Source organism: Salmo salar, chromosome 07 (genome assembly GCF_965601325.2).
Source record: "Salmo salar chromosome 07, fSalSal1, whole genome shotgun sequence".
NCBI lineage: Eukaryota > Metazoa > Chordata > Actinopteri > Salmoniformes > Salmonidae > Salmo > Salmo salar.
This window is the reverse complement of record NC_138297.1, coordinates 38,184,293-38,196,771: the sequence shown is the minus strand read 5'-3', so window position 1 is coordinate 38,196,771 and position 12,479 is coordinate 38,184,293. Positions and strand designations below refer to the sequence as shown.

At 40.7% G+C, this 12,479-nt stretch overlaps 1 protein-coding gene across 13 annotated transcripts in view; it reads right to left on the bottom strand.

The window, feature by feature from the left end:
• Window positions 1-12,479, bottom strand: part of LOC106609087 (lysine-specific demethylase 5A) — a 95,034-nt gene that overhangs the window by 35,488 nt on the left and 47,067 nt on the right. For all 13 annotated transcript variants that reach the window (XM_082977576.1, XM_082977574.1, XM_082977566.1 and 10 more), the window contains 7 exons: window positions 10,178-10,297; window positions 6,947-7,105; window positions 6,512-6,693; window positions 5,615-5,777; window positions 4,757-4,876; window positions 2,140-2,334; window positions 1,665-1,846 (listed from right to left, as the gene is read on the bottom strand). In XM_082977576.1, coding sequence (XP_082833702.1) covers window positions 1,665-1,846; window positions 2,140-2,334; window positions 4,757-4,876; window positions 5,615-5,777; window positions 6,512-6,693; window positions 6,947-7,105; window positions 10,178-10,297 — 1,121 coding nt within the window. The remainder of the gene's footprint in view (window positions 1-1,664; window positions 1,847-2,139; window positions 2,335-4,756; window positions 4,877-5,614; window positions 5,778-6,511; window positions 6,694-6,946; window positions 7,106-10,177; window positions 10,298-12,479) is intronic.

Genomic DNA, 12,479 nt, shown 5'->3' with positions numbered 1-12,479 from the left:
TGATTTGACCAATCACATTACGATAAGTAGCCTATTTTACATAAATGTGAAGTTTGAAATGAAATAAGTTTGTTAACCTGTTAGGGCTAGGGGGCAGCATTTGCACGTCTGGATAAAAAAAATGTACCCGATTTAATCTGGTTACTAATCCTACCCAGTAACTAGAATATGCATATACTTATTATATATGGATAGAAAACACTCTAAAGTTTCTAAAACTGTTTGAATGGTGTCTGTGAGTATAACAGAACTCATTTGGCAGGCAAAACCCTGAGACATTTTCTGACAGGAAGTGGATACCTGATGTGTTGTATTACCTTTAAACCTATCCCATTGAAAAACACAGGGGCTGAGGAATATTTTGGCACTTCCTATTACTTCCACTAGATGTCACCAGCCTTTACAAAGTGTTTTGAGTCTTCTGGAGGGAGATCTGACCGAACAAGAGCCATGGAACGATGATGTCCCATTAGACACCTGGCGCGCGAGTTCATGTTGGGTACCCTCGTTCCAATACGTTATAAAAGAGTATGCATTCGTCCACCTTGAATATTATTCATGTTCTGGTTAAAAAAGGCCCTAATGATTTATGCTATACAACGTTTGACATGTTTGAACGAACGGAAATATATTTTTTCCCCTCGTTCATGACGAGAAGTCCGGCTGGCTTAGATCATGTGCTAACAAGACGGAGATTTTTGGACATAAATGATGAGCTTTTTTGAACAAAACTACATTTGTTATGGACCTGTGATACCTGGAAGTGACATCTGATGAAGAGAATCAAAGGTAATGGATTATTTACATAGTATTTTCGATTTTAGATCTCCCCAACATGACGTCTAGTCTGTATCGCAACGCGTATTTTTCTGGGCGCAGTGCTCAGATTATTGCAAAGTGTGATTTCCCAGTAAGGTTATTTTTAAATCTGGCAAGTTGATTGCGTTCAAGAGATGTAAATCTATAATTCTTTAAATGACAATATAATATTTTACCAATGTTTTCTAATTTTAATTATTTAATTTGTGACGCTGACTTGACTGCCGGTTATTGGAGGGAAACGATTTCCTCAACATCAATGCCATAGTAAAACGCTGTTTTTGGATATAAATATGAACTTGATAGAACTAAAAATGCATGCATTGTCTAACATAATGTCCTAGGAGTGTCATCTGATGGAGATTGTAAAAGGTTAGTGCATCATTTTAGCTGGTTTTATGGTTTTCGTGACCCTGTCTTTGACTTGACAAAACGTTACACACAACTCTTGTAAATGTACTGTCCTAACATACTCTAAATTTATGCTTTCGCCGTAAAACCTTTTTGAAATCGTAAAACGTGGTTAGATTAAGGAGATGTTTATCTTTCAAAGGGTGTAAAATAGTTGTATGTTTGAAAAATTTGAATTTTGACATTTATTTGGATTCAAATTTGCCGCTCTTGAAATGCACCTGCTGTTGATGGAGTGCACCACGGGTGGCACGCTAGCGTCCCACCTAGCCCATAGAGGTTAACATGGGTGATTGTTAATAGGACAATTGATAGCTACAACCATTAAACTAGTAATAGTTTAAAGGATAATAAATTAAAAACTGGTGCACATTGTTATGAAGTTATTGTTCCAAATTGACTTTTGTCCATATCATACAGCTGTGGTAACTTACCGTAGACACTTGATTCCCAGGGGACAGTCACATAGCTCCTTGGCGTGGTGCAGACAAACGAGACGCTCTGGGCTGCAGGGACACGTCAGAGCTGACAGGAAACAGGTGGTCTTACACTTCTGACACTGCCGTTCGTCATCAGGGACCAGCTCAAACACCTCCTGCTCCGAGGACAGCACACCCTGCAGACACAGAGGGAAAATCGCAACCAGAAAACAATCCACTTCAACTAGACTGGAAGGACGAATGTGAAATTACATAATTGATTCACTTTTGTGGTGATAGGAAATAATTTGAAACATATCTTTGGGATTGCGCGATGTCAACATATTGTTAGACAGTGTATCATCATAATGTATTCCAAGTAAACCCCGCTTGCATTTCTTCACCCTCTCTGTCCTGGCCCTCGTGTCAAGTTCTCCTAAAGTGACAAAAAGTTGTTTATATAGAAATCCCCCTGGGCCCTGTCCCTCACCATCTCCTGCAAGGCCTGTCTGAGCCGTGTCTCTTCCTCCATCATCTCTCCCATCTCTCTGAAGACTGCAGCAGCCAGCTCCACGTCCAGGCTCTCGGGGTCGGCAGCCATCTTGCAGAGCAGCTCCTCGTGGGAGAAGACACAGTAGCGGTGGAGCCGCCGGTAGTGGGCCACACACTGACGACCCATCGGGATCTGGAAAGGGATGGACACACAGAGACAGTAAAAAGTCTTTAACCTCTTGGCGTTCCCCTAGGATAGGGGGCGCTAAAGCGATTTTTGAAAAAAATTCGTGCCCATTTTAAACGGCCTCCTACTCAAACTCAGAAGCTAGGATATGCATATAATTAATACTTGTGGATAGAAAACACCCTAAAGTTTCTAAAACTGTTTGAATGGTGTCTGTGAGTATAACAGAACTCATATGGCAGTCAAAACCCCGAGACAGATGGAAACAGGAAGTGGAATTCTGAATTGCGAACTCAACTTCATCACGTTGCCTATTAATCACACCGTGAGCTATGGTTCATTGAGCACTTCCTATTGCTTCCACTAGATGTCCCCAGTCTTCACAAATTGGTTTGAGCCTTCTACTGTTAAAACTGAATGAATGAGACGCTGTGGAACGTAGTCACACGGAGAGGGCCATCACCATTATGACGCCCCTGGTTACCCTCCCCTTTCGAAACGTTTTGAAACACAATGCAATCGTCCCCCTCGAATCTTATTGGCTCTCTTGTTGAAAAACGCCCTGAAGATTTATGTTATACAACGTTTGACATGTTTGAACGAACCTAAATGGGAAAAAAAAGCTTTTTCTCGAAATGGCTGTCCCGTGGCCGACAAAGCATTTGGATCAGCCTTCCGACGCGCTAACAAGAACAAGCTCTTGGAACATAAAGGAGTCATTTTTTCGAACGAAAATACATTTGTTGTGGACCCGGGATTCCTGGAAGTGCTTTCTGATGAAGACAACCAAAGGTAAGGGATTATTGACAATAGTATACAAGACTAGATGTGATATGCGATTGTTCCAAGATGGCTAGCCTATTGCTAGCCTATTGTTCTGAGTATCGCATCCCCTTTTATCGCAAAGTGTGATTACCCAGTAAAGTTATTTTTAAATCTGGCATTACAGGTGCTTTCAAGAGATATTCATCTATAAATCTTAGAATGACAATATTACATTTTAAAAATGTTTTCGAGTAGTAATTTAGTAAATTGTAGCTCTGTTTCATCGGATGCATTTGAGGGAAAATAGTCAACGTTACGCACCGATGTAAAATGCTGTTTTTATATATAAATATGAACTTTATCGAACAAAAGAATGCATGTATTGTGTAACATGATGTCCTAGGTGTGTCATCTGATGAAGATTGTCAAAGGTTAGTGCTGCATTTAGCTGTTTTTTGGTTATTTGTGATGCATGTGGTTGGTCGGAAAATGGCTATGTGGCTACTTTTACGATATACTCCTCTAACATAATCTAATGTTTTGCTTTTGCTGTAAAGCCTTTTTGAAATCTGACAACGTGGTTCGATTCAGGAGAGGTGTATCTATAAAACGACATAATTTGAAAAAAAAAATGAAAAAAAAAAAATTCTTACATTTTGTTATGCTAATGGAGATATGATTTTTCGCTGGATGGATCTTTTCTCCTCAAAACATCAAGGAGAAGCAAAGAAAGCAATGGAACGGGAATATCTAAGATGACTGATTCACCAAGACAGTAATGCGGACAGTAAGAAGGGTATAAAATACTTTAGAAAATTATTTTAAGCTCCCAACTAGGCTTGGGCGGTATATCGGGGCATTTGGAAATGGCCACGGGATGGTTTGCCAATAGTATTTAAACTATTTATTTGATGTTTTTTTTAATGAATTTGAATATCTGTAGCTACTCAAGTAAATAGCTGCAGTCAACTTGTGCAGTTGACTCAAGTTGACTTTCCATTTCACCAGTAACATAATTTTTCATTATAAAGCTTAACGGTAGTCCCCAGTCACGTTGTTTTTGTTTACAAGCACAGAACTACCGACACCACAGCCTTGTGTGTCACTCACAGTTGTGCAGCATGCGCCAGGTGATCTAGTTACAGTATGGAATTCACAACTAAATGTTTGCCAGCTAGATATCTTATAACTAAGTAAGTGTCTAAAATGCGGTAAATGCTCTGAAGTTCTGCATTTGGTTTGCTAATTTAGTAGTTAGTTAGCTAAGTGGTTAGCTTCTTCCAAAATCAATCATTCAGATAATCCCCTCCTGGATCCAAAGCCTTACTGTCTAATATTTGTTTTGTGCATGCAGCATTTTAGTTACTTGTATAGTTTAGGTCAGAGACTTTAAAATATTCACAATGCGCTTGTTAGCATTTAGTTAGCACTCACTATGGGATTTTACATGTTCTTGTTAACAATGATAACCTTTCGATTACAGATTATCAATTGGGTTTGAAAACAGTGCCGGTATTACCGAATATTCCGTTATGGCACAAAGTCGGTATGAAGGTATGATAATCTTGATGCCGCCCAAACCTACTCCCAATTTCAAAATTCCAATTCAACATTCTGGTGATATTTGTTTACACACAAACACTTGCTAAAACTTTAAACTCACCCAGTCTGCGGTACAGAAGTTGACAGCCTCAGCAAAGTTGTATCCCTGGTTGAAGCCACTGTGGTAGGCTCTGGGAAAGGTCACCACAAACTCCCCCGCACACTGGTTGGTGCGGAAAACCTGAGTGGCACAAACACACACCAGTAAAAGACACGATGCAGAATTGGTCTCGTAAAAGCAGCGGTGGGAAAAGTACCCAATTTTCATACTTGAGTAAAAGTAAAGATGCCTTCATAGAAAATGACTTGTGTCACCCAGTAAAATACTACTTCAATAAAAGTCTAAAAGTAAAAATTATTTCAAATTGCTTGTATTAAGGAAACCATGTGGCAGTTTTCTTGTTTTTTTAATTTATGGATAGCCAGGGGCACACTCCAACACACGGACATCATTTACATATGAAGCATGCGTTTACTGAGTCCGTCAGATCAGAGGCAATAGGGTAGACCAGGGATGTTGTCTTGATAAGTTTGTGAATTGGACCATTTTCCTGTCCTGCTAAGCATTCAAAATGTAACGGGTACTTTTGGGTGTCAGTGAAAATGTCTGGCGTATGTAGTGAAGTAAAATTTGTCTAAAATATAAACAGTAAAGTTCAGTATAGATACCTCAAAAAACTACTCAAGTAGTACTTTAAAGTATTTTTACTTAAGTACTTCACACCACTGCGTAAAAGAGGCCAGGGGCCGTATGTATCAAGCGTCTCAGAGGCAGAGTTCTGATCGAGGGTCAGATCCCCACCCTTGTCCATATAAACTTATTCATTGTGATCCAACAGGCAAAACTGTTCCTAGATCAGCACTCCTTCTATGAAACAGTTGATACATACGGCTACTGATGGAAACACACACTACATACGGGCACTCCATGCTCCATGAGGACGTTGGGATTCATGATGGTGACAAGCTGGTGCAACAGGTCAGGCTGAGAGTCAAACAGCTCTGGGGCCAGCTTCTTCATCACTGACTCCAGCTGCTCTGCCGCGTGGGCTGGGACACCATACCACGTTTTAGGCTCCCCCCTGGAGAGACAGGCAGAGAGAGAAGACGGTTAACCAGTCAGACGAATGAAGATGGGGAGTACAATTGTATCTACGACCCAATGTAATGGGAATTTTAATGTTGGTGCTTTTCTTATAACTAATTTGTGTGTTCTATTCTTGTGCTGTTCTATAAACCAATGTTTGTGTTCATGCAAGTGACTGTACAAATCCTCACTTATCAGTAGCTGCAATTTGGCAGTACGCCCAGACGTTGTTTTGAGAACGAACAAAATATCTCAGTTTCAAGGTCTCAGCTCAGAGGAGAAGAAGCCTCGTGAGGTGTTGGTCTGTCACATGTTATGAAACAGTATTGGTCAGTCACACGAATGAAACAAAACAGTAATTATTTATTAATCATGCAAATATAACTTGTCTGTGTATAGCCGTATATAAGACAACTGCTGGGACTGCCCAGGGAGAGCTCCTGATTGACACGTGTACTATGGTGTATTGAGTTGGTTGGAACCTCTCCAGCGCGCTGACAATAAACAAAAAAATCATTTAAGATTGACTTTCCCCGTGTAAGAATGTCTCCACAACAGCAACATTGTATACGGTTTACATTGTTTTGTACGTGCATTTGTCTGTCTCTTCCCATTGAGGACTGTTAAAAATACATTTTATTTGTGTCCTTTGGACCAAAAAATATAGTATTACTAAATATTTGGGTAAGCGGCTGATTTAGGACAAGGAATTCCTGTTTGTTACTTTACCAGTGCAGGAAGTTGATGGAGTAGCTCCAGTGGTCCTCGATGTGCCAGCAGAAGGAGGAGAAGCACATGCCCACATAGAGCCAGGGCACCTTCATGCCAGAGATATCCACGTTTATGTGGGTAAGGACCGACTGCTCCAGGACTGGCATGTTGTTCAGGTTCCAGCCTGAATTGGCATACTCCTACAGAAGAACAAGACAGAGGAGATGGAAGTTACTTATTGTTCATAAATAACAAAAGCAAGCCGTTAAGGGCATGGATTTCATACTGGGGCTCTTTCTTAATTAATAATTCCACGATTCCTTGTGTCCTCTCTCTATTCCATAAAAGGTCCGAATGTAGGAACAGATCTTAACCTCCAATGCGTTTTGAAAAGGTGGCGAAAGACTAACGAGAAAGAGTCGGGGTCCTTTGTCCCAGTTGGTGCATAGTTACCTCTTCATCTCCCAGTAGCCGTCTCTTGCCATCCCTGACGGGGAAGCCGCTGCCCACCTCCTTAGAGCTGATGTCAGCTCCGTACTCCACAATGACATCCTCCTCGATGGAGCTCACCAGACGCCAGAACTCCTTCTCCACTAGCTCTGTAGGCACCATCTGGGGGTGCAGAGAAAGGAGAACACACACATGCATTGTTTAGATGTGATTGTGCATTAGTGGGAGAGAAAGGTTAGGTGTTCAACTTCAAAAAATGCATGTCAAAAATGTTATTCAATGATTTGCATTTTAATGAGGGAAATAAGTATTTGACCCCTCTGCAAAAGATGACTTAGTACTTGGTGACAAAACCCTTGTTGGCAATCACAGAGGTCAGACGTTTCTTGTAGTTGGCCACCAGGTTTGCACACATCTCAGGAGGGATTTTGTCCCACTCCTCTTTGCAGATCTTCTCCAAGTCATTAAGGCTTCGAGGCTGACGTTTGGCAACTCGAACCTTCAGCTCCCTCCACAGATTTTCTATGGGATTAAGGTCTGGAGACCGGCTAGGCCACTCCAGGACCAACCTCTTGGGGCTAGGGGGCAGTATTGACAATTTTGAAAAGAATATGTGCCCATTTTTAACTGCCTCCTACACCAACTCAGAAGCTAGGATATGCATAGTATTAACATATTTGGATAGAAAACACTCTGAATTTTCTAAAACTGTTTGAATGGTGTCTGTAAGTATAACAGAACTCATATGGCAGTCAAAACCCTGAGACAAATTCTAACAGGAAGTGGATATCTGATGTGTTGAATTACTTTTAAGGCTATGCCATTGAAACACACAGGGATTATTAATCATTGAGCACTTCCTACACCATCCACTAGATGTCACCAGTCTTAAAAAAGTGGTTTGAGTCTTCTACTGTGAAAACTGACCGAACGAGAGGCTTGGAATGTTGGTCATAAGCGGATGGCCTATACTACTCTGGCGCGCGAGTGCATGTTTGGGTACTCTCGTTCCAATACGTTTTAAAAGAGAATGCAATCGTCCGCCTTGAATATTATTGAAGTTCTGATTGAAAAAGGCCCTAATGATTTATGCTATACAACGTTTGACATGTTTGAACGAACGTAAATATTTTTTTCCCCCCTCTATGGTTAAGACAAGTCCGGCGGGCGTCGTTCATGTTTTTGAGTAGCCAACAGGACGCGCTAACAACACGGAGCTTTTTGGACATAAATTATGAGCTTTTTCTAACAAAACTACATTTGTTATGGACCTGGGATTCCTGGAAGTGCCTTCTGATGAAGATAATCAAAGGTAAGGGAATATTTACATAGTATTTTTGATTTTAGATCTCTCCAACATGGCGCCTAGTCTGTATCGCCAAGCCTATTTTTCTGAGCGCAGTACTCAGATTATTGCAAAGTGTGATATCCCAGTAAAGTTATTTTTAAATCTGGCAATGCGGTTGCGTTCACAAGGTTGTTAATTTATAATTCTCTGAATCACAATATAATATTTTACCAATGGTTTCGAATAGTAATTATTTAATTTGTTGTGCTGATTGACTGGCGGTATTGGAGGGAAAATATTCTCTCAACATCAACGCCATTGTAAAATGCTGTTTTTGGATATAAATATGAACTTGACAGACAATACATGCATTTTTTTGTTCTAACATAATGTCCTAGGAGTGTCATCTGATGAAGATTGTCAAAGGTTAGTGCATAATTTTAGCTGATTTTCTGCTTTTGGTGACGCCTGTCTTTGCATGAGAAACAATACACAGGTATTTTCAATGTACTGTCCTAACATAATCTAATTTTATGCTTTCGCAGTAAAGCCTTTTTGAAATCGGACAACGTGGTTAGATTAAGGAGATGTTTATCTTTCAAAGGGTGTAAGATAGTTGTATGTTTGAGAAATTTGAATTATGACATTTAATTGTTTTCAAATTTGTCGCCCTTGATATTTCACCTGCTGTTGATAGGGTGTACCAGGGGTGGGACCTAGCCCATAGAAGTTAACGTGCTTCTTCTTGAGCCACTCCTTTGTTGCCTTGGCCGTGTGTTTTGGGTCATTGTCATGCTGGAATACCCATCCACGACCGATTTTCAATGCCCTGGCTGAGGGAAGGTTCTCACCCAAGATTTGACAGTACATGGCCCCGTCAAATGATGCGGTGAAGTTGTCCTGTCCCCTTAGCAGAAAAACACCCCCAAAGCATAATGTTTCCACCTCCATGTTTGACGGTGGAGATGGTGTTCTTGGGGTCATAGGCAGCATTCCTCCTCCTCCTCCAAACACGTTGAGTTGATGTCAAAGAGCTCCATTTTGGTCTCATCTGACCACAACACTTTCACCAGTTGTCCTCTGAATCATTCAGATGTTCATTGGCAAACTTCAGACGGGCATGTATATGTATTCTTGAGCAGGGGGACCTTGCGGGCGCTGCTGGATTTCAGTCCTTCATGGCGTAGTGTGTTACCAATTGTTTTCTTGGTGACTATGGTCCCAGCTGCCTTGAGATCATTGACAAGATCCTCCCGTGTAGTTCTGGGCTGATTCCTCACCGTTCTCATGATCATTGCAACTCCACGCGGTGAGATCTTGCATGGAGCCCCAGGCCGAGGGATATTGACAGTTCTTTTGTGTTTCTTCCATTTGCGAATAATCGCACCAAATGTTGTCACCTTCTCACCAAGCTGCTTGGCGATGGTCTTGTAGCCCATTCCAGCCTTGTGTAGGTCTAAAATCTTGTCCCGGACATCCTTGGAGAGCTCTTTGGTCTTGACCATGGTGGAGAGTTTGGAATCTGATTGATTGATTGCTTCTGTGGACAGGTGTCTTTTTTACAGGTAACAAGCTGAGGTTAGGAGCACTCCCTTTAAGAGTGTGCTCCTAATCTCAGCTCGTTACCTGTATAAAAGACACCTGGGAGCCAGAAATCTTTCTGATTGAGAGGGGGTCAAATACTTATTTCCCTCATTAAAATGCAAATCAATTTATAACATTTTTGACATGCGTTTTTCTGGATATTTTTCTTGTTATTCTGTCTCTCACTGTTCAAATAAACCTACTATTAAAATTATAGACTGATAATTTCTTTGTAAGTGGGCAAACCGAACAAAATCAGCAGGGGACCAAATACTCCCCCCCCCCCCACTGTATTCCAAAATAATTGTTTTCTTTAGATTCCTGCCTATTACTCAAGGTGACCGTTTGATTTTGATACGTACGTGCACGGGCATGTTGAAGTAGTCTGACTTGAAGTGGTCAGCCATCTCTCCAAAGCTCTGGAGCGTGTACTCCCTCACGGCTTGCTCAAAGCCAAACGCCTCCCGCGGCTTACTGCACTCCTGTAGGGTGAGACAGGGTGAGACAGCCCGTGAGAAAACATCATCCTATCCCATTGTCCTGAACAAGATATGTACAGTACCAGTCAAAAGTTGACACCTACTCAATCAAGGGTTTTATTTTTACTATTTTCTACAATGTAGAATAATAGTGAAGACATTTCATAACATATGGAATCATGTAGTAACCAAAAAAAAAGTGTTTAACAAATCAAAATATATTTTATATTTGAGATTCTTCAAAGTAGACACCATTTGCCTTGACAACTTTGCACACTCTTGGCATTCTCTCAACCAGCTTCACCTGGAATGCTTTTCCAACAGTCTTGAAGGAGTTCCCACATATGCTAAGCACTTATTGGCTGCATTTCCTTCACTCTGCGGTCCAACTCAATTGGGTTGAGGTCGGGTGATTGCGGAGGCCAGGTCATCTGATGCAGCACTCCATCACACACCCTCTTGGTCAAAGAGCCCTTACACAGCCTGGAGGTGTGTTTGGTCATCGGCCTGTTGAAAACAAATGATAGTCCCACTAAGCGCAAAGCAGATGGGACGGCATATCGCTGCAGAATGCTGTGGTAGCCATTCTGGTTAAATAGAGAACCACACATGCGGAGATTATCCGCTCACCTACTCTGCGTCTGAAAGACACGGCAGTTGGAACTACAAATATGAAATTTGGACTCAGACCAAAAGGACAGTTTTCCACCCGTCGATTGTCCATTGCTCGTATTTCTTGGCCCAAGCAAGTCTCTTCTTCTTCTTATTGGTGTCCTTTAGTAGTAGTTTCTTTGCAGCAATTCGACCCTGAAGGCCTGATTCACGCAGCCTCCTCTGAACAGTTGATGTTGAGATGTGTCTGTTACTTGAAGCATTCCAGGTGACTACCTCAAGAAGCTGGGTGAGAGAACGCCAAAAGTGTGCAAAGCTGTCATCAAGACAAAGGGTGGCAATTTGAAGAATCTCAAATATATGTTGATTTGTTTAACACTTTTTTGGTTAGTACATGATTCCATGTGTTATTTCATAATTTTGATGTCTTCACCATTACACTACAATGTAGAAAATAGTAAAAATATAGAAAAACCCTTGAATGAGTAGGTGTGTCAAAACTTGACTGGTTCTGTATATCATCACAGCTTAACAAACACTACAACCTATTCATACGGAGCCAAAATTATAACACGTGGTAGGCAGGTGTGAACTGCATGCACATGTCTTGTTGTAATAGTCCTTGTGATTTACTTTGTTGTATGTATTTATGCACTATATGTGATGTGGCTGTTTGAGATACACTTTCCGAAAGCGACACAAAAAATCTATTATAATTCACAACTTCTGCAAAAATCTTCCATTGATATAGAATACATGCATGACTGGCATGAAAATTCAAGTTAGCTGTCGTGGGTTTCTTAACCTCTTACATCTAGACGTTCCGCTAGCGGAACACCTGCTCCAATATCCAATGATAGGCGTGGCGCGAATTACAAATTCCTCAAAAATACAAAAACTTTCTTTTTTAAACATATGACTATTTCACAGCATTTTAAAGACAAGACTCCTTTATCTAACCACACTGTCCGATTTCAAAAAGGCTTTACAGCGAAAGCAAAACATTAGATTATGTCAGCAGAGTACCAAGCCAGAAATAATCAGACACCCATTTTTCAAGCTAGCATATAATGTCACAAAAACCCAGAAGACAGCTAAATGCAGCACTAACCTTTGATGATCTTCATCAGATGACACACCTAGGACATTATGTTATACAATACATGCATGTTTTGTTCAATCAAGTTCATATTTATATAAAAAAAACAGCTTTTTACATTAGCATGTGACGTTCAGAACTAGCATACCCCCCCGCAAACTTCTGGAGGAATTTGCTAACAATTTACTAAATTACTCACGATAAACGTTCACAAAAAGCATAACAATTATTTTAAGAATTATAGATACAGACCTCCTCTATGCACTCGATATGTCCGATTTTAAAATAGCTTTTTGGTGAAAGCACATTTTGCAATATTCTAAGTACATAGCCCGGCATCACAGGGCTAGCTATTTAGACACCCGGCAAGTTTAGCACTCACCAATATCAGATTTACTATTATAAAAGTTTGATTACCTTTTGTTGTCTTCGTCAGAATGCACTCCCAGGACTGCTACTTCAATAACAAATGTT